A 22,873-nucleotide genomic window follows, 5' to 3' on the forward strand; every position below is an offset into this window, starting at 1 on the left:
CAGGCTATGTCAGAAGTAGGTACCCATTCAGGACCCCTACCTATAGTGATGCTCACTGGGGAAGTGAGGGTGTGCTCGCTTAGAACTTACCTATGAAGCTAGAGTGCTCAAGGATCCTAGCCTGAAGCCAGCCATGTCCTTTTGCCAGCCCATGGAGCATCAGCCATAGGGCAAGAGGTGGGAGCAGGGAATGGGTGAGTGCCACAGCCTGGTATCCTGCAGCTCTGCTTATTTCTACTTCTACCCAGGAAGAGGAGGGAGACCAGAAACTTTGTTCTCATAGGTGGGAACCCCAGAGGCATGGGGAGGATGATGCAGGCCCAATGGTACTGGATGGCTGTGGTATAGATGCTTCATTTTGGTGGACTTAGTGTCTCACATTCTAGGCAAGCATTCTACCTCTGAGCTACACACTACCTCCAGAAGGCCCACCCTGCCCATGAAACTCCAGGGCTCCAGTATCAGGGGACTCCAATCCGTTCACCGACAGGTCTCGTGCTTTTCTTCTAGACTGGTCTATGTTGCTAAACTTGCTACAGCAGGCCCTTGATAAAGTGATGCAGTGATGGTGAGGGGTCTCTGCGTACACGGCTAGACCTTCCAGTGTTGGACATTTTCATGGCTTGGCCTCAGTTTTTTTATTGCAGCCTGGGTGAGGGAACCCCCTCCTGGGCAGGGGCTGTGGTAGAGTGTGAAACAGCATACCTATACCTCCTACAGTCTTAAGGGCAGACAGAGGTCACTGCCACCTGTGTGTGGGGTGGGCACTAGGATCCTGAAGGACAGACTTGGTACAACAAAGGCTGAGGGGCTTGGGGTATTAAGTCACTGCAGGGCGTATTGGACTCAAGCTACTACAGGGCAGCGTGAGGCAGTAGCTGACTGGTACAAACATCAGTACAGACACCAGGGCATGGCTGGCCTGCATCACTGCAGGCCTGTAAACAAATTCTTTGATGATACATGTCTCATCCTTGGAAAGGCCACTTGAATGACCCTGTGTCTCCAGTCTTCCCCATCCAGCATCTCTGTGGGAGGAAACAAGATCTCAACCCAGTCTTCTAGAAGACACCTGCAGAGGGGAGGTCTATCCAAGCCATGCCCTTCCCCAGGGTAGCCAGGCCTTCTCTTCCTGTGCCTCAGTCCCAGCCTGTCCCATGTAACTTGACGATAACCTGCAACCCAGAACACCCCATTTACACTGACCTGGCCAAGGGGAAAGGTTGCCTCTGAGCCCCACAAGAGTTGGCAAGAGCAGGCCATACTCTTGTGTCCCTGACATGTCCACAGTCCTGTGGTTGTGTGGTAGTCAAGACAGCCAACTAGACACAGGATAAAACCTTTATTGCTGAACATAAAATGCCCACCAGAGAGGCCTGGCCAGTAGCCTCTTCCCTGGGCAGGAGTCCTGGGTAGGGAGGGTTGGGGACACCAGTCCTACAACTACTGCCACTGCCACCACCACAGGAGACAGGCTAGGATGAACTCACATGGCATCCTTATGGGTGGGGAGCCAGGGACAAGTCCTAGAGTGAGGCTGGGTGCCTTGGAGGGGAGGAGGGGAAAAAGGGAAGAGGGGAAGGAGAGGAACAGGGAACGGACAGGGCCTTGGCTTGAGGGAGAACAAGGCCTGGGCACACAAAGGCCTCCAGCGGCTGTGAGCCAAATGGGAGGAGCTATGTATCCCTGCTTTTAGCCCCAGCTGGGCTCAATGGCAGGCTGCTTCTCCTCAGGAGCAGTGGTGGGTAGAGCCTCCATTCTCTCCAGGGGTGAGGGTCTGAGGTAGGTGCGGGCTGGTCCCCAGGGAGCCTCACAGGCGTGGTTTGATGTGTAGCGGCTTCCCTATATAGAGAGCAAAGGTCAAGCATCAAGCCACTCTAACCCAGCAGGAACTTCCCCACTTCAAGTTTCTGGCTGAGGCTCAGGCCTCTCGGAAAACTACCAGCCCAGGCCTGTCCAGCAAAGGTCTGCAAGGAGCCAGCCCCAGGTCTTATCTACCTCCTCAGTTCCTGCAATGAACCAGGATCTGAGGAGAGGAGCAGAGAGAGAGGAAAGGGACCAGGATTCTGCCAATTCAAGGTCTTGTTGGGCTAAGTGGCAGCTTAGGAGGGCCAGGCAGCCCTTGTGCAGTGGGCGGGCCCACAGGTAGGAGCCACAACACTCTGCAGGCTGAGCTATAAATACTGGTGCGCGCAGACACGCAGGCACATGCCACACTCACACCTGGGAGCAGGCTGCCAGACACAGGCAGGGCAGGTGTGCTTTCCACAGGGAAAACTGAGGCGTATGAGAGCAGGTGGCCCCAGACGGTGGGCTGAGTAGACCAGTAGAAGCTGACAGGTCTGAAGGCAGGAAGGTCCCTGGGGTGCAATATACTGAGGGCTCCTGCCTGGAGGGAGCTTTCTTTTCATAAATGTTCTGTGTCACTCTCCCAGGTGCCAGTGTCCTGATGGTCACAGCTATTTCAATGTGGCTCTGTGGCATGGCCCACATGTCCCTGTAAGGCCTCTCTCATGGCGGGGTTCCTTTCTCCAGGGCTGTTAATTCCATTCACTGTTCAGCCAGCCAAAGACAGGAGTGAGGCCCAGCAGCTGGGCCCAGGCCTGCAGAGTCAACAGCCTCGGCCAGGTTAGCCCCCATTTGTCCCCTGGGCTGCAGCAACAGGCACAGCCAGGCTTCCTGCCAGAGGCTGTCCCAGCGCAGCTGCACTTGCCCCTCCAGCTCCCTTCCTGGCTGAAGAAGCCTCAGGAGTTCCTGGAGCCCTGTGCTAGTCTGCCCAGCCTACACACAGGGTACTCGCACCCTGTGATTCCTTTCCTCCTGGGATTAACTTCTGGGTTCCTGCTCTTTAAGAGACACATGCTGCCTCAGAGTCCCCAGCTGCTCCCCAGACAGTACCACCTACACGGAAGGAACTGTTGTCCACCTAGGTTCCAGGTGGGCAAGGGCCTGGCATCATCTACTCTGCACCCAAGAAGGACGATGTAACCAGGAGGCAGCCCCTCCAGCAGGCACTTCAGTGTGCTCAGTGGGGCTGTTAGAGAAGCCTGCAGCAAGCATCTTCCATTAACATTACGGCCGTGAAATATGACAATAAAATGATAGCCGTATGGTCGCAAATTTGCAGCCCGCCGAGCTGCGTGGGGTTTATCGTCACTCAAACGCGCAGAGAGCTGTAAAATGTTTACAGAAAGGGTCGTTTGCAGCCATAAAATCCTCTTTTCTCTCCTAAACAAGGCTGAGTGGGGCCATTTACCAGGCCCCAAACGCTCATTGGGGAGAGGAACATCTGTTCTCTCCAGGAGTGTGCGGTGATCTTCCAGAACAAATTAACAGAAATGGGTGCTTTCTAATTAAATCAGCCCTCGCTGGGGTGGTCTTCAAGGCGGCCACTGCTGTGCTTGCTCCTCAGTGGCCTGCCCTGGGCACCCGGTACACTAGTTCCCAGGCCCTACCCAGAGATGCCACTCTGAGTGTACATTTAAAAAGACCCAGGAGGGGCCAGACTGCTCACCTGAGTCCTTCGGGCGGGGGCTCCTGGGGGCCTGGGGCCCAGTCTGGCCTCCTGGGCTTGGAGAGGAATGCAGGGAGATAAAGGATGGTAGCTTGCAGAGGCTGCCAGAGCCTGTTCCTGAGCCTGCCCCGCCTGTCCCAGAGACAGCTTCTTCCTGATCCAAGGAAGGGGTGGAGGAACCAGTGGAGGGAGAAGAGGAAGGAGAGGAGGCAGCAGTGGCCTTTGAAGACAGGGTAGAGGTGGAGGCTAATACCCTTGGGGAGGGGGGAGGGGAGGCTGGGGCCTCCGTTCTGGAAGCCAGACCACTGGACATCTGTCTGGCAGGGCGCGGAGTAGTAGTGGGCTTCCTGCGGGAAAGGGGGAACAAAAGTGAGGGTGAGCAATGTTGGAGAGAGAGGGTGCTTGCCAATTATTTACATGATCCGGATCCTATAATAGGGCTCCCAGTCCCTGACTGCCCTACCTAACCCTAGAGGCCACTGGGCATGTCTATACAGATCTAAGGCTGGCCTACAGTCCAAGGACATGCTGGTTTCAGAGACTTTCACCTGAGGCAGATGGGGCTAAAGCCTGTGAAATTCCAGCTCTATTTCTCATCTTCTAGAGCCCAGGGTTCATCTGTAGGGAATCCCTAGAATCCATAGGCTATGGGCACAACTCTGATAGCCCTGTCCTTCAGGGGCTCATGCCCTTTCTTGTAGAGTGGGTCTCAGAAAGCCTCCATGCATGGGGGTGTTTGTGAGTCTGCACACTCAGGGATCCAGAATGTAGGTATCTTAAGGCTCTTGCCTCCAACTGAGATTCCCTTTTGGATCTAAAGCCCACAGTGTTGGAGGAAGACTTTACCAGAGGGTCCTAAATGTCCTTAGAGCAGGAATGGGCCACCTCCAGCTCACATAAACTCACATATGCAGCACCCACTGATATGTCACCTGAGTGCATGGCCGGCTGAGGCCTTGCTTCTGGGGGTTCCATCACTGGGCCCTGGGATAGGAGGTGCAGCTGTCCGCCGGCCATGTCGCTTCTGGTTACGATGAAGCAGCTGGCACTGGGTGCCACGGGGACAAACACCCCTGCGGGCAAAGTCAGGACACAGCAGTGTGTGCTTCTTCTTACACTAGGGGAAGAATTAACAGTTGATAGGACTGTGGATACGAGGCTACACACGGAGAGGAGGGCCAAATACAGCCCAGTGAGAGCCCACTGACCCTGTAAGCTGCCCACCAAGTCTCAGATCTAAAGGCGGCTTGCTGGAATGATGAGGCCACCAGGCTAGAGCTGTTCCACCTGGACACGCACTGAGGGCAGGGCCAGGGCCAGCACCTGCCTGGGGATTCCCAGAGTCTGAGGTCAGGCTACTGCTGGGGCTCTGCCTGTCTGCTCTGTCTGCTTGTCTCCACTCCAGTGGGTGTGTTTAGGGCAGAGGAAGGTGGGCGGGGCTTGAGGCCTCAGGGGACCTCATGGGATAGGGTTTGGGCTAGGAGCCCAGGCTAGCAGGGAAAGCAGGTCGGCTGAGGCCGGGCATCACTGGGTTAGGGCTGGGCCAGGCACTCGATCCATGGCACCTGTCATGGGGCTAATTATACCAGTGTAGAGGGGAGGGGGAGGGCCATGCCAGGCAGCAGGTGTCCCAGGCCAAGGCTTAGACTCAGTTCTGTCTACCAGACCATATCAGGGCCTCCAGAAGCCTCTGCCCAGGGTATAGTGGCAAGGCCAGCCAGGGGGAGACTCAGGGATGTTGACTGGAGCTCAGTGCACCTAAGCTCTACTCTGTAGCCCTCCTGCTACAAATCCAAAGCCTCTGCAAAGGAGGGGTTCCCTCTCCTCATAGTTCAGATAGGCACAACTTGGCAGAGAGAGCCAAGTCTAATTAATTGTGGGCATCCAAATTATACCTTCCATTGAACCAGGAAACAAGAAGCCACAGGTCAAACTGAGACACCCCCACTGAACTCATGGGATTTGCCAAGAATTAAAATCCAAAATCTGACATGATACCGGCGCAGCCCAAGTCATGGCTACAGAATGGAAGGCCAGCAGGAAGTAGGTCTCACAGTCTTAGAGCCACATCCTCACGGGTCTTATGACCTCCCTATTGGAATGTATCACATGAGGGAAGGGGTGTCCCTACCCTGCTTTCAATAAGTAGGACAAAGCCTGGCAGAGTGCCTCACACAGAGTGGTATATACACTTCTCCACAGGTGTCCGGCTGCAGTGAGAGGAACTGGACAGAGCATGCACCCTAGAATGATTTACTCCTGTCATGTGGGTACCCCACCTGCTCCACAAGCAGGCACAGGCAAGGTTCCTCCCTCACAGACTCACTTATTCATTCTTAAAGGACGTGAGCTCCTATGCACCAGGCCCAGCCGGCAACCTGGGCCTTAAAACTAAGGGCAGCTTGACAGGCAGAGGGAATGGAGGCCGGGACGGCCAGACTTGCTACCAGCACGCATGTGAGCATGTGGCCACGTGAGCCATCGTGGGTGTGTCCGATGTAAACAGTCACATTAGAGTGGTGCCAAGTGCCCCACAGACATGCTTTGTCAAAGCTATAACAGACCACCAGAGCTTGGCTCCGAGGCAGGCTGGGCCCTACCGCTCTGTACTACGACCCACAAGCACCTAAAATGGATGTCAGCAGAAATGCACTGCAGAGGTCAAACATGATTGACCTTACAGTATGTACAATATGGAATTATATTTTCCATTGATTACATGTTAATCTTTGATAGATTGAATGAAAAATAACTTAGTTTCTCCTCCCTTCACATTTTTTTTACACATGTGCATTCTTCCCTGAAAGTGTTTTAAGCTAGTCTAATACTCCTGAAAAACTCCTAAAACTCTAGGAAAAAAGTGAAGAACTTCCTTACATTATCCAAGAGCTATGATGAAAATTCTTAGGTAGCAGAGGCAGGGACCACCTCCCTCCCAGGCTGCAAAGGCCTGACCAGCAATCTAAGCGAGGACCTGGGGTTAGGCTCTCACTATTACATAAGCAGAAAAATGAACCAAAGAAATGAGAAGGAAAGAAGTAAAACACAGCAGGAATAAAAGCCAAGAAACTCAAAAGGTGCACCTTCTCGTGACTAATAACCAGGAAGCAAGGCATGAGGACAGAAGCAATGGCAGCACAGGAGCGAATCCCATCCAGATGCTGGGGTGACACAGAGATATGAGGCAGGCCACAGCTCACTGGCAGAGCGTAAGCCATGTCTGTAAAGTCAACCATCTACACTAAAAAAAGAAAAGACCACCTGCCCCAGAGGCCTTGCAGGTGTGGCTGCTGTGTCATACGTGCGGCGTGTCAGTAGGTGGCAGAGAGAAGGGACACGATGTTCATGCTCTGGGTTCTGACCTCTGACATCTGAATGATTAGTAGTCTAATATTCCCTGAAAAGAATGAACCTAAGACATTTTGACACTTCCAGTCATCCAGGACAGAGAGCAAGTAGAGACTAGAAGATTCCCACCTAGGACCATGGCTCCAGGTAGGAATGAGCTCAAGACAGATGACCTTTGCAAGGGTCACTCAGGCAGACCGAGCAAGGAACAAACCAGTGCCATGGGGGTCTGGACAGGGTGCCAGCCTGTGATGAACACCAGTCTGGTGCCACACAGGCCTGTGGGGGGAGGGGTGGCAGACCACTCCCCAGATGACCCCTGTCTGGCGCCATACTGCAGAAGTGGGACAGAGCACTCCCGAGATGACCCCAGATACCCCAGAGGAGCAAGTAAGTGGTAGGAGATGGAAGAGAAAGAGAAACAGAAGGATGCGGGCACAATGAAGAGAGACAGAACTGGAGATTCAAGGGTAGTGAGGAACAGCCTGATGTGAGTAGCTAGCTGGTGATGCCACCTGGGACTATAGTGGGGTGCTGTCATCAGGAGCCACATCTGGGTCCATGGTTCTGCAGCAGGAAGAGTCTGTTACCACCAAGGGCCAGACAGGCTTCCCTGCTCTGGGCTGCCAACTTGGACCATGTTGATGTCTGAGGGCTGCACAGAGCTGGCTCCACTCTTCACCTGGGCACTGTCGGAGAGCTTGCCCCGGGGGCATGAGAGCAGGTAAGCTTTCCCTGCGCCTCACTGGCTGCAGCACTTGGGAGAGTGGGCCCTGTACCTTGCCTGGGTACCACAGTAGAGCTGGCCCCAGATAGATGTAAAGGTTGTCAGTGAGCCACCCCTGAGGGTGTGAACACAGGAGAGCTGGCCCTGCATCTCCTCCACTCCCTCACCCCTCACCATCTATGGCAGAGGAGAGCTGGCCCCAGGGTCTTGAGAGTGGGAAAACTGGCTGTGTCCCTCACCAGCTGTAACATCCAGGAGAGTGGGCCCTGTACCTCGTCTGGGCAGCAGGGTAGGGCTGGCCCTGGTTGTGGGCATTGTGGTGAGTAGGCCTTGAGGTCATGAGAGCAGGAGAGCCAGCAGGGTCAGATCAGACACCTCTCAGGCCCAGATCCAGGGCTTTGAGCTGGCCCACCCCAACATCTACCCCATCCATGGACCGCAGGAGGGCATGAGGTGGCCAGGCCTACAGATCCGAAACTAAGGATCTCCATGGCACAGGGCAGCAACAGGAGGAGTCCAAGTGAGGTTCCAGTATTTACAGTGTAGCAGAAGCCAGAAGCCTCAAACCAGACCAACCAGTCATTGCAACGAGAGTTTGCAAGTGAAGAAATGTGGACAAAGACTACACTGTGGGACACTGTGACGCCACCGCTTCCCTGATGGGATTGTTCTTCTGTTGGGGGTGTGAGCTGCAAGGGTGGGTACAAGGGGAGGGGGAGATGAGTGGGATTGGGGTACATGATGAGACATTCATAAAGAACCAATAAAAAGTTAAAGGGGAGAGAGAGAGAGAGAGAGAGAGAGAGAGAGAGAGAGAGAGAGATCATTGTTAAGCTTTGTGTGGCCATCAATCTGAATACACAGGTAAAATTAACAAGGAATAACAAAATTTGGATGTTCTTATTGCCATAAAGGAACTTCAATTAAGATTTAAGAAAGTTCCAACCCCAGGGGGTTTTCATTATAGTTTTCCAAGAATTTACAAGGCGATCCTATTTCAGGAACAAATCAAAGTCATAGAAGTTCGGAAGAGAGAAGAACCACTCTCTATGTGGCCAGAACAGTCTTGAAGAAAAGAATTTGTCATGAGGAGATCATCTGGGCCCACACTGAGCATCAGAAGCTGCATGAAGAGACCTAACCTACCAGGGCCTCGAGGAAATCAAACAAAACAACCAAACAAAAGGCAGAAAGCTAGTTAAAGACAGACTTGGGGATGGCAAGATGGTCCTGTGGGTAGAGTTGGCCCGGAAGCCTGACAGATTGAGTTTAACTGCTGGAACCCACAAAGGCTTGGAATGAGAGACCTAACCCATGGAGGCCATCTGACTTCAACATATATACCATCACAAGAACAAAAACACCAGGGCTTCATGTATGCTAAGTGAGAGCTCTACAATTGAGTCACATCCCCAGCCCATTCTATTCTATTTGTAATAGTAACAGTGTCACTTTAGTGGCTGGAAAGCACAGTGATAATGGCCTATGTCCACTCTCACTGCCCTGATGCACAGACGGAACTCCCAGTGTGCCAGGGGTGGGAGGTCCACCTGTGATCCCATCACTCAGCAGGCTGAGGCAGGAGACTCCTGAGTTTGAGGCTAGCAAGACTCTGCTTTCAAGAAAAATATAAAAATAAAAAATAAAAAAGGAAACCAACGAGCAAATAAAACAACCCAAGTATCTTTTTAACTTGACAAAGTGGGGTTGGGAATTTAGCTCAGTGGTAGAGCGCTTGCCTAGCAAGCGCAAGGCCCTGGGTTCGGTCCCCAGCTCCGGGGGGAAAAAAAAACTTGACAAAGTGACTCTCAACTTTACATCCTGGATCAGTGGTATTACACCTGCCCAGCACAGGAAAAAGGAATGAATGAGTGAATGAAGGGAGAAAAATATACTTTTGGAAGAATGAGGGTGAATATAATGAAAACTAGCTGGTGTGGAGGCACACAACTTTAATCCCAAAATCGGGAAGCAGAGGCAGGTGGATCTCTCTGAGTTTGAGGCCAGCCTGGTCTACAGAGTGAATTCCAGGACAGCCAGGATTACACAGGAAAAACTGTCTCAAAAAAAAAAATTTTTTTTTGTTCTTCAAAAATATGCCAGAAAAATAAATGAAATAATATTTTTTTCAGAAAAAGAAAAACATTCTACTAAGGAAATCACACAGGGTGAGTCATGCCTGTGTTCCCATCTGTCAGAAAGCTAAGCAATTGAGTCTGAGCAAGCCTGGGCTATGTAAGAAGACCCTGTCTCAAACAAACCAAGCTGCACCAAGAGGGAAAGGATGCCTAGCAGCAGGGAAGAGAGAAGGTGAGCACTCGCAGTGAAGGTTCGCACTAAGATCACATCCAGGATGCTTAGCGGCTATTCTTACAGGCCTATGTCCATGTGCTAGCAAACCTCTTCCAAGTCAGTAAGGCTAAAAACCCAAAGGGAGACTATACATTTGAGCAAAAATTATCAGAAAGAAAGGCACACAGGGCTCACAAAGCAAAACAATCATCAGAGAAATACAGCTTAACAGTCCAAGAAAACTCCCAATGCCTCCAGTGGTTGGAAGGAAATGCCAACATCTGTGAGGCTGCCCAGAGAGAAGCTGGCAGAATGCTGGCTGAGCATGTTCATGGATGACAGAGCTGGGTGCATACACCCTGCCCATTGTCCTCTGCCTGCAGCTTCCCACAATGGCTCCAGGCTGTCCTATATCCAGCTTACCCTATGGAGAATGTGCCACAGTGAGGGCCACTGCCCATTCCCCACAACTGCCCACTCTAGACTAGCACAGGCATGGCAGCAGTTTTACTAGCAGGCAGCTTGCACTCCTGTAGCTACTGTGAAGGGTGAAAGGATAAAGATCTGTATAGAATGCTTCCCTGCAGCCAAGAACAGGCTGTCTCCACAGGCCTGTGGACAACAACTGAGCTGCCCGTACCTCTAGTTCCTGACGTCTACATCTGCTAACTTTTCCTGAGACCCAGCTTGCAGTCATGGCCAGCACTCTCTCCACCAGATGGCTTGCTCATGGCCCCTATCCTCAGGGAAAGCTCTAGCCTCATTCCCACCATCTAAAATTAGATCTGCATCCACACCTTAAAGCTCAGATGGACCCTCTGAGAGCCCTGTCCATTCTTGCTGTCCTGTCCTAGTCACAACCACTCACCCAGCCTCCTTCACCTGAAACTGGTGAATAAATGCAGTGGAAGATGGGTGGGAAGCTGAAGAAGCCCACGTGAAGTGTGTTCAGATGGTGACAGAGGCTGGCAGCAGCAGGTCACATAAATGGAGCAGCAGGCCTCTCTAATGGGCTTTTGGTTTGTTCCACAAGTTCCTCCTAGCTGCTGACCAGACATGGGTACAGAGGTATCAGCAGCAAAGGAGCCACGAGTGACCACGGGATCTTTGCATACCTTTGGTAAATCTATAATGATTCCAGAGTAAAAGTTTATTCATCACGTAAGTGTCTATTGGCACTAGGTTTGGGAGAGCAGGGAACAGCAGCAGCAGTGTGGGAAGTGTACTCGAATCACAAGTACAGCCTTGAGACGGGCCCAGATTCAACCAGTACTGGAGAACACCAGAGCACCAAAGCCCCACAGGGCAGGGTCTGAGTTTCACATCAGGAACAGTGCATGGGGCAAAAGGAAAACTGTGCTTCTTAGGGACTTCCAGGTTCAAGGCCATTAGATATGGATAGCTGATGAGAGTGTTTCCTGGAACTATCTACTTCCAGATGGGGCTGGGCTGTACGGTCCTTAGGAAATGAATTGATGTTCTAGAGCAGAGACTGAGGCCTTTGGCTGTGAGGGAGGTGCCAATTTGAGTGAGCTGGACATGCAAGATCAGCAGGGTCTGAGGAAGCAGGCAGAGGGCAGTTGTGTATGTGATGGGGAGAACAGCAAGGGGTTTAGAAGAAGAGAACCCAACAAGGACATAGGACTCTGCCAAAGGGACATCACAGGAATGACAAAGTAAAAAAGTTAGGTAGAAGACCAAGATGAGGGGAGAGGCTGTTGTTAGGTATGGCTCTGGGTTGAGGGGCAGTGTGCAGAGACATTTTGTTTATTTTTGAGGCAGGGTCTCCTGTAGCCCAGGCTGGCCTGGAACTTGCTATTGCTATGTAGCCAAGAATGACCTTCAATTTCCAGTCCTCTACCTTTTAAATAAGTAATTACAGACATGTACTTCCATGTATGGCAAACTCAGGGCTTCCGACCTACTGAGGCAACACCCCCAGAAGCTTCTGTCTTCGACTAAGGAGGACAGTAGACAAAGAAGACAGAGCAGTCAGCAGTTTTACCCCATGTGATGATAGCGAGGAGACCTAACTGCCCTGTAGTAGAGGACACAGAACGGAAAAAACAAACAATAAACAACAACCCCTCAAATACATAGTGCAAGAAGTATAGTGAACTCCAAACTGGACAGGCTAAGAAATCATCCTAGAATGCATGATGATCAGACCTCATACAAGTTGAAGACAAAGAAAGACCCCTGAAAGCAACCAAAGAGAAATAGCATAGCCTTCTTCAAGACAAAAATGAAATAGTGCTAAGCCAGAATCTGTCTGTCTGTCTGCTTTCTGAAACAGGGTCTCACTGTGTAGCCCTGTTTGTCTTGACCCTTGCTATGTAGACCAGACTGTCCTCAAACTCAGAGATCAGCCTTCATTTTTTGCCTCCTGAGTATTTGGAATTAAATGCATGCTCTACTATGCCCAGCTTTCTGTCCTCTTTTGAGCTTTCTAAATTGTGTTTGAAATGAAAGTTAGAGTGTTGAGTGTGCTTTAATTTTTATTTACTTATTTTGCCTCAGGCAGGGTTTACTATGTAGTCAAGCTTTCCACAGGCCAAAGGCAAGCCTGCTCCAGCCTCTTGAGTGCTGAGATTTCATGTTTGACCCTACATATTAAATATAAATGGTACAGACTCACTAATTTAAAAAAACAAATATTGGCAGAATGCATTTTAAAACATGACTTAGTTATCTGCTGTCTATAAAACTGAATAGACAAGCTAAAAACACAAATATGCAAGTTGGGTGTGGTGGTGTGTACTTTTAATCCTAGCACCTGGGAAGCAGTGTGAGTTCAAAGCCAGCCTGCTATAGCCAGCCAGGATTATATCATTAAGGCTGGTTGGTGTGTGTGTGTGTGTGTGTGTGTGTGTGTGTGTGTGTGTGTGTGTGTGTGTGATCTCTTGTGTAAGCAACACCTGCCAATAAAAAAGCTCAGGCAGGAAACAGGAGGTAAGACGCCGGCAGGAAGAAAGGATTCTGGAAAATAGTGAGAGGATAAGAGAGAGATTCAAGAGAGCCCCAGAGAAATGGGCATAAACCACCAAGTAGCTGAACTCAGGATAGAATAAGGAAAAGACTAGAGAGAGATCTGAGACAGCCGCAGAAAGTTGAACGACATAAAGCAGCAGGTGGATGAACTCAGGAAGACGCTGACAGAGATGCTGAGGAAGAAACTAAGGAAGAAGTGGGCCGAGACTGAGAGAGGCAACTAACCAGGTGGTAAACATAGAATAGTCTGAATGGGTTAAAAAAGTTATGAGCTAGTCAAGAAATGAATCAAAGCTTATGGTCTATGCATTTAATAAATAATTAGTCTCAGAGTCATTGCTGATAGAAACTAAGTGGCCAGGAAGAAAACAGTTAGTTTTTTTTTAAAACAAACACACACACACACACACACACACACACACACACACACACACACACACACACACGTGCACGCGTATATATACAGAGAGGAATTAGAGAGATGGATCAGTGACTTGGAGTATGGGCTGCTTTTCCAGAGGACCAAAGTTCTGTTCTTGGTGCCAATGTTAGGTGGTTCACAACTATCACTCTAGCTCCAGATAAATCTGATACCTCTGGCCTCTATGGATACCTGCATTCACACGTACACACACACACACACACACACACACACACAAGTATACATGATTAAAAATAAAATGAAAATGAAAAAAGATGTGTGGATGGGTGCACGCTGGAGAGATGGCTCAGAGAGGTTAAGGGCACTGGCTACACCCACAGAGCAGCCTACAGCTGTCTGTAGTATAGTTCCAAAGGGTCCAATGCCCTCTTCTGGCCTCACAGGGAGTAGCTCACAGGGAGTGGCACTAAGACACTACATGCATGCAAGCAATGCGCAGACAGACAGACAGGCAAATACTCAAGACACACACAGTAAAAACAAATAAAACCAGTGCTAGGTGGTGGTGGTGCATGCCTTTAATCTCAGCACTCAGGAGGCGGATATCTGTGAGTTTGGGTCCTGCCTGGTCTACAGAGTTTAGTTCCAGGACAGCCAGAGTTACACAGAAAAAACCCAGACTTGGGGGAAAAATCAAACAAAAACAAAACAAGCAACAAACAAATTTTTGATAGACACACATACATACATTTGATAGACACACATACAGAGAGAGAGAGAGAGAGAGAGAGAGAGAGAGAGAGAGAGAAGGGGGGGGGGGGAACGGCTACAATCCAGTCTGAAAGGGAGGCCGCAGATCGAGGAAAGCAGAGCCAAAAGGCCTTACACAATGATAAAAGGACAATCTCTAAGAGGGAGCGGCAACTCCAAGCATGCGGCCTGCCTGGCGTGCTTGCACTTGCCTGTAATCCCAGCACTGAGAAGCAGGAGCAGAACCACTACGAGCTGGAGATGCGCCTGCTCTAAATAGTGAGCTCTAGTCCTACACAGACATCCTGTTTCAACAAGCCCAGCCTAATAAAGTAAAACTCAAAAGGCAAATGTACCAAACAAAAGAGCTTTTTCTTAAAAACAAAACACTTTATGTGTATTAGTGTTTTGCCTAAATGTATGTATCTGTATGATGTGTATGCTTAGTGCCTGCAGAGGTCAGAAAAACAGCAGATCCACTGGAACTGGAATTACCAATGATCATGAGCCAACATGTGGGTGCTGGGAATCAAACCCAGGTCTTCCAAAGGAGCAGCAAGTGCTCTTATCTGCTGAGCCATCTCTCCAGCCTTATAAAAGAGCTACATGGGAACTACAGAGACGGCTGGTGTGGTAAAGCACTTGCAGTAGAAGCTGAAGAACCTGAGAGTTTGGTCCTAAAACTTACATATAAAGCTGGGCACAGCAACATGCTTATAATCTCAGTGACAGGAAGGCAGAGACGGGATGATCCCTAGGGTTTACAGATGTGCTCCAGTTTCAGTGAAAGGCCCTGTGTAGTGGTTTCAAAGAAAATGGCCCCCATAAGCTCAAAGGGAGTGGCACTATTAGGAGGTGTGGCCTTGTTGGAGAAGGCGTGGCCTTATAGAAATAAGTGTAGTGTTGGAGAAAGTATGTCAGGGAGTTGGGCTTTGAGGTCTCAGATGCTCAATCCAGGCTCGGTGTGGCATTTACTTCTACTGCCTGTGGATCGAGATGTAGAACCCTCAGCTCCTTCTCCTGCACGATGTCTGCCTGCGCTTCACCATGCTTCCTGCCATGATGATAATGGTCTAAACCACTATTTTCCATTATATGAAATGTTTTCCATTATAAGAATTTCTGTAGTCATGGTGTCTCTTCACAGCAACAGAAACTAAGACATCTTGTCTCAAAAACTAAAGAGCAACCAAGGAAGACACCCAATGTCACTCTCTGGCCTTTACATACATATGCACACATGTGAACTCATGCCAGAACACACACACACACACACACACACACACACACACACACACACACACACACATGCATATGTGTATACACAGCAACCACAACAAAATCGACTGACGCAAAGGAGAGATGAACTTGATACAAAGGGCTAAGGACAGTCAATCGGCAGAATGCTTGCCTATTATGCACAATGCCCCAGGTTCTGGTCTCCCATGCCACATAACTCAGGCAAGGGGACACATACCTGTAATCACAACCCTTTGAATATAGAGCCAGGAAGATCAAATGTTCAAGACCATCCTTAGCTACATACTGAGTTAGAAGTCTAGTTGGGCTACAAGACACCCTGTTTCAAAACAAGAAAGGAAAGGAAAGAGAAAAAGAAAGCTAGACAAAAACTCAGAAAGGATTCAATACAGAACTCAAAATATCTTTAGGACCAGCAAGACAATTCAGTGGGTGAAGGAGCTTGATGGTACAAACCTGGCCACTTAATAAACATACACGATACAGTCGTACATACATACACATACAATAATAACAAATTTTCAAAAAAAAAAACTTTCAACAGCAAAATCTATTATGCAATCACAGAATGTTTTATCCAACAAAAGAACAAGACATATTCCCCCAGGCACCACAGCACCTCCTTTTTCCTTACATGGTGATGTTTGTTGAGGCCTAATGTTCTCACAGAACAAAAGAAAACTGGCATTTGTGGTCTAGGATGTTTTGAAGCACAGCTGAGACAAACTGTAGTTTCATCATTGGAAAACAAATAGGTTTGAAGTTTGAATTTAGTCTTGGCTACATAGTTAGATTTTTGTCTCAAAAAAAAAAAATCCAGTATAAAATACACAAGGAACACAAGGACACAAATGGACAACGTATCTGAGACTACAGGTGAATCGCTAGTTGCTTCTAACTCAAGGTCAGCAAAATAAGCCACGTGTTTTGGTCAGAAACCAGCAGTTAAGAAGGGAAGGTGGGTCCTGGGACTTACACTTTCCCATCCTGTTCTAATAGAAAAAAATGCAAGACAGCTCATTCCCTGAGCTACAAAAACAGGCCCCAAAAGCCAGGCTGTGGTGGGGCATGCCTTTGATCCCAGCACTTGGGAGGCAAAAGCAGGCAAGTCTCTGTGAGTTTGAGGCCAGCTTGGTCTACAGACTGAGTTCCAAGACAGCCAGGATGAAATAGAGAAACTCTGCCTCGGAAAAAAACAAAAACAAAAACCAAAACCGAAACCAATCAAGGAAACAGGCCCAAAGAAACACAAATAGTTGGGGATATAAGGTTACTTAGGGTAGAGCATTTAACTAGCATGGGTCTGAGTCCAAGCTGGATAGAGGATGGGGCAGAGAGGAATACTAAAATTATGCAGAGTATATTCTTTACTATAGGGGCATTGAATCAAGGCCAGAAAGACAACAAGAAACATTTCTAGAATCCTGAAAACTGAGCAGTACACATCTAAATAACCACGGGTCAGAAAGCGGCAGCACAGAGACAGGCAGTCCTGCCTGAGAGCACAGCAGGACAGCGCTGGGGACACAGCTAACCAAATATACTTAGACAAAGGGAAAACTCAAGCACCTAGAGGAGGAAAAGGGCAAAATAAATGCCAAGCAAGCAGAAATAAAAACGAAAAGAACAAAAAGCAGTGAAACTGAAAAGGGAAGAAAGCCCCAACAGAACAGTCAATGAGCCAGAGAGGTTATGAGGAAGTCTAGGGGATCAGCAAACTCCAGCCACACAGGTGAGAGGGAAACACACCAAGTTCAGGAAAGGGGTACTCATTAGACCCTGGACACCACAAACAGAATTAGAAAACACTTCAATCACACACACATTTGACATGATGAAACTAGTCCATTTCTAGAAACACTTTCTATTGACATTGACTCTCACACAGCACTGAGTAAAAATACTTCCCCAGGGAAAGCCTGCGACTGCAGACTGTAGGCCCCACTGGTGAGCTCTACTACATCATTTAACAAAGAATCAGCACTAATTTTTCTCGAACTTTCCTAACTGGCAAGAAGGACATATCTAAACTTCTCCCATAAGGTCAGCTTTACCTAGAAACCACCACATCACACTTCAACAGAAGCCCACGGCCAGCAGCACGCCCAGTGGCAGAAAATAGGAAGAGGGCTCCCCTGGTACCACCTTGACTCCACAGGATTGACTTTCCAGCCAGAACAACCAGGCAAAGAAAAGAAACAAAAGGGGTTGGGATTTAGCTCAGTGGTAGAGCACTTGCCTAGCAAGCACAAGGTCCTGGGTTCGGTCCCCAGCTCCGAACAAAAGAACCAAAAAAAAAAAAAAAAAAAAAAAAAAAAGAAACAAAAAGCCTTTTGATTGAAACGGGAGCAGTAACATTTTGTCTGCCTTCAGATGATAGATCTTATGCTTCAAAAATCCTAAGGAACCCATAAAAAATATTAGCGTTAACAAATGAATTCACAACATGTGGTGGGGAAGATGCCCTGTTTATAGAAATATGAAATCGTCCAGTCACCATGAACCCAGTTTGGCAGGTCTACAAAAAGACAAATATAGGATTGACATATGATCCAGCAAGGAAGTAAAAGCAGATATTGTATGCCAGTGTCCGTTATAGCATCATGCATAGCGGCCAAAAGGTGGCACTAACTCATGTCTATTTACAGATATGCAGGGATGAACAGAGGGCCTGTCCACGTGTGATGGAATATTATTTGGCCATAAAAAGGAATGAAGTTAATATATATATATATATATACATATATATATATATATATATATATGAACCCTGAAAACACTATGCTGAGAAAGAAAAAGAACCTACATGCCAGACACGGGAACAAATACTGCCCGAGTTTATCATGGAGAATGCCCAGACAAGGCTGCCAGAAGCTGGGGATAGGGAGGAAAGGGAGCTGCCGCTTACTGTATTTACAGCCTTTCAGTCTGAAGTGCTGAGAAGGGCCTGACAATATTGCACAGTGGTGGTGAATGCAGACTACTGTGAAGAGTTATTTACTTTTGAGATGGACCTTGTCACCGTGGCTGGCCTAGAACTCAGTATGTAGATCAGACTAGGCATAAATGTGTATTGATCTTCCCAAGTCTACACCCCAAGTGTTGATTCACTATTGTAAATCTAATTAATCAATGGCAATTGTTGCCTTAGGAATGGATAAAATAGCAAGCCTTGCTATGTGTGTTATAACACAGACTTGTTTGGGGTTCTGGGATTCACACCCGGGGCCTTGCTAATGCTAGGCAGGCTCTTTACTATGGAGTTACATCCTAGCTCTGTTTCACTTCATGCCATAATTAAAAAACAAGACACAACAAACCATGAATGACAAGGGCTCATTTCTGTGGTGAAGTGCTTGTAGTGTGCATGAAGGCCTAGGCTCAATCCTAAGCACTGAAAAGAAACAAAAAATAATACACCAAAGGCCATGACACCGAAACAAGTGGGCGTGCTGTGTGAGTTACAGGTCAATGAAGCTGTGCTTTCCGCTAAGGGACAGGAAGACAGGTTAGAATGTCATTTGAAATACATGCTCACTACATAAAGACGCACTGAGTGCAGGCCTCATGAGATAAGCAAATCAACAACAGCGCGTCCCCAGGGTGTGTGGCAGCCTTCACTAGAGATGGTCAGCTACCATATGGCTCTTTCACCAGCACATGTAGGAATTAGAACCCACAAGAGGAAACATCCCTAGTGTCATGACCTATGCAGGGTCATGGCTGCAAGTGGCAGTGCAAGCTGGACTGGGGTCTGACCCCTCCTTACCCACAGTCACCTCAGCACAGCTAGTGGAGTCAGCAGTACCAAACATGGTTGCTCACTACGATTATAGCTGAAGATAAGCCCTTCAACAGACTCGGCATACAGACTATGGGGAAAATGGAAGGGCTGCACACAAAGTAAGGCTCTGGGCTGACTGAAGGCAGAGACAACAATGGGCAGGGAAACCAAGGATGCTGTGGGAGGACTCGGTGCTTCAGTAGCCATGAGTGTTGGGGATGGATTAGTGCAGGTGGGAACCCAACTCTCTGTCCCGGGGCCTGAGCACATGCAGGGGATGAGGGAGTAGGAGGCACTGACTGGAGAGTGGGGAGCCGAGTGGCAGGTTCAGCAGGAAGTGGAAGAACCTAGGACACACATTCTGTCTACACACATGCACATACAGATAGAAGGATGGTGCCCAAAGGCCCACACATACCAAATACACGGGTAAACATTATACAGAAAACAGATTCCCATGCCCTGGAGCACGCGCACACAGCACACTCATGATCCAAGGAGAGCCATGGTGAAGCAAAGCTGGCACCACACCCAGCTGAGTGATGAAAGTGTGCCCTAGGTCACAACCAGGGGCAGGAAGAAGTGACACAGTGCCACCCTTGCCACTTTCTACTACAGTGAAACCCTGACCATGACGGTGAAAGGCACACTACAAAACAGGCAGCAACCTGCAGTTACCAATCTGTCCACAAGTCCAAGAGGGTTGGCTGCCAGCTGGCAGAGGCTACCCTCTGAGTGGTAGGACCTGGAACAGCCCCGTGGTCCCCAGAAAGGGAAGGAGCAGAGACTTACTCCCAGCTAAATTATTCAAAAGGAAAGGGAACGTGCCTCTTTAACAAGCCCTGGCTTTATGAAGCAAGGTTAACAGTTTCACTTGATTCAGTGGAATATTATAAACTCTCCAGGGCCCATTTGAGGACTTCTACTTCAGGCGCAAGGTGACGACTCAGCACTTTTTATATTATTTAGAGAATAAAATTAACCCTCACAGGCCCAGACTGCTGCCTCCCCTCCTGCTGGATCTGGCCTGCTCAGCGCTTTCCCCCATATATAATTACAAGCTGCTATCCATCATGCAGCAGGGACGCAGCGCTGACACGCCGAAAGGGACGCAGTAAGCACTTCCACTAATAGAAGCAGGACTTAAATATCGCTCTGATATCTTCATTTAAATTGAAATATTTTACAATAATCAGCTGCAGCCTCCATGGGGTCTTGCCCCTCACCTGGGCCAGCACCTAAAAGTGCCCCTGCCAGGGCCTGCCAGTCCGCACCTCCCCGGAAGGGCTTCCTTGCCAGGGATCAGTGCCCTTCAAGGTGACCTAACGGCTCCTGTCATGCTATGGTATCAGTGGCAATACTGAAGCATCAGTGAGCTCAAGGAAGTCATTTCTTGTGTCCCTGGAAGGGAGTCTCGAGCCACTTTGTGGGGGGGCAGGATAAAAGACAGAAAGCATCAAAGAGCTCAAGCAACTTTATGCCCAGGTATGATGGGGCACATACACTGTGCTTCTGCTGCCCCCTGTGGTGTGAAGCTCCTAACAGAGAGCTATCCCGTGCCACAGGGTTTGAGGGATAGGGGCTGGCCTTGCACTTAAATACCCTACACTGGCTGTTAGTCTTGATTTCACTTCACTGGCAAAGTGAGGTTGGGGACAGGAAAGACAGCAAAAGCGTTTTCCATAGGTCCTCGAGTGGTATGTAATGGCTCTACTGTAGGGTACTAGGGGCTAAAGGACACTCTCCAAGAGTACTTAGCCATGTTTAGGCCCACCTCAGGCATAGAGCCTCAGTATGAGGAGCTGAGGTATAAGAAGCATGGAGAAGAGGGTTAGGCTCCTGGGGCTCTTCTGAAGATGTGCAGTTGGTAAGATCTGCTGGCTCAGCTATAGAGTTTCCTGTAAGAGCAGGGAGGTAGGCCTGAGCTACCTGGGCAGCCGAGTAAGTAGTCTTGTGCATCTAGGAGAGGGCAGCATGCCAGCTTCCCAGGCATATGGTGGCAGCCCTCCTGACCATTCCCTAGCCCTTAACTCCATATTGGGTATGTATCTCCAATGGGCAATGGAATCCAGCCCTAGCCTCTTGGATAGAGGATAGCTGCCCTCTATCAAAGGTGAGATGGAAGTGAGAGATGTACACACACGCGCACACTCGTGCGCGCGCGCACACACACACACACACACACAGCATCAGGCAGTCACCTCAGTCCTATAGAGCTTCTAACATTTGACATCTGCTTCAGTCACTACTAGCCTTAACCCTCAGCAGTCTCCTTGGGTTTGGCTGTCTGAGCCACTATATCTCTCTCATAACTCCTTGTTGCCCCTGCAAGAGACCCTGGGATACTGTGGCCCTGGGGGACTCTGGGCAGTTTGGTGCACCTCTCAGTCCTTTGTGAGATGGATGGAATTACAGTGACCACCTCAAAGCTGAGCAAGACTACAGAAGCCAATGCAGAAGGAGGCACAGTTTATCAATCTGTCCCATGCCAACGGCAGACCTCACCTTCGCACCCAGTGGGCAATAGCCTTTGAGGAAGTCACCGCAGACTTCGGCCTTGCGGGACACATACACGTGGCTGTAGGGGCAGTTGCTGTTGCTGCAGATCCCCTTCAGAAAGTAGGAGCACACAGGCATCTGTGGGGAGAGGGGAAGAGAAGTGGGCACCCAAAGGTACTTTGTACCATACTCACTTTACAAGTCAAAATCCCACAATTTGTAGGCCCTTGAGAGGGTCCCACACCTGGACAACAGCCACCCAGAATCTGCCGGAGATCATCACCCCAGCCCTCCTGAGGGAGAAATGAACACAGGGCTGAGTGTAATGGCGCACACTTTTAATCCCAACACTTGCAAGGCAGAGACAGGTGAACCTCTGAGTTCCAGACCCACCTGGTCTCCTCAGCAAGCGCTAAGCTAGCCAGGGCTGCATAGTGAGATTTCAGTGCATGGAAGGTGGGAGTGACAAAAAGAAAAAGAAAGAAACACCCCACAAGAAATGAACACACATGCCAGGCAGCAGCAGCTGGAGGCCAGGGAGCCACCTCCCCATAGCAGACCTCCACTTCCCTCACCTGCTCTAACTTTATACAAAGGAAGAGCTAAGCAGTCTGTAGCTGTCACTTTCCCAAGGTGTGCTATTCTCTACATGTGAGCACAGGAAACAGGGCTCCCAGCCACGGATCGGTAGGGGCTCTGGGAACTGCGCCTACTACCTACTTGGGGCATAGTTGAAGCTGGACATCCAGTACATCAGGCTAGGTACTGGCCACTTGGTAGCACTAAGGCCTAACCTATCAGTAGGTTGGGTCCTGGAGCAAGCAGTCTGGACGCACCCTAGCAGCTGTGGTAGACAGGCCTGGGCAAGCAACTCGGCCCAGGAACTAGATATACCCTGTTCCTTTCTCAGAAGAGAGCTCCAGCAGCCCTGGTGACTGCTGGCCACAGTTGCATGTGGCCTAGAAGGGGAAGAAGGGCAACCCAAGATGAGCAAAACCTGTAACACAGGTCCTGGATTGAGACCACCCACAGTAGAAACTACCTCTGAATTTTCCAGGCAACTTTGTACCTTCCCTTCCTGTGGGACATCCACCAGCCCTCCCTGGACTGATTGGAGAATGGCATTGTCACTGTCCTGGCCCAGCATGTCCTCCTCCGCTGCAGGCAGTCACTTACACCACACACTGCACACCTCAGCCTTCTGACAGGCAGTCCACATTTGGACTAGCAATGGGTCTGAGGAGTGCTTCCCTGTCCCAAGGAGCTCGTGGACTTTAAAAGTCACTTTTCTGGGGCAAGGTGGGAGGGGAAGGCAGGAGCCTATCT

At 49.4% G+C, this 22,873-nt stretch overlaps 1 protein-coding gene and 1 non-coding gene across 4 annotated transcripts in view; one reads left to right on the forward strand and one right to left on the reverse strand.

The window, feature by feature from the left end:
• Positions 1-1,323: 1,323 nt before the first annotated feature.
• Positions 1,324-22,873, reverse strand: part of Zc3h3 (zinc finger CCCH type containing 3) — an 84,728-nt gene continuing 63,178 nt past the window's right edge. For all 3 annotated transcript variants that reach the window (NM_001134865.1, XM_087556526.1, XM_087556525.1), the window contains 4 exon segments: positions 1,324-1,842; positions 3,515-3,861; positions 4,447-4,631; positions 21,554-21,685. In NM_001134865.1, coding sequence (NP_001128337.1) covers positions 1,811-1,842; positions 3,515-3,861; positions 4,447-4,631; positions 21,554-21,685 — 696 coding nt within the window. In that variant the 3' untranslated portion in view covers positions 1,324-1,810.
• On the forward strand, positions 6,775-6,909 carry LOC120093992 (small nucleolar RNA SNORA17). The gene has a single exon (XR_015626262.1). It is a non-coding gene; the product is annotated as a small nucleolar RNA SNORA17 (small nucleolar RNA).

The sequence above is a fragment of the Rattus norvegicus genome, chromosome 7 (genome assembly GCF_021556685.1).
Source record: "Rattus norvegicus strain SHRSP/BbbUtx chromosome 7, alternate assembly SHRSP_T2T, whole genome shotgun sequence".
NCBI lineage: Eukaryota > Metazoa > Chordata > Mammalia > Rodentia > Muridae > Rattus > Rattus norvegicus.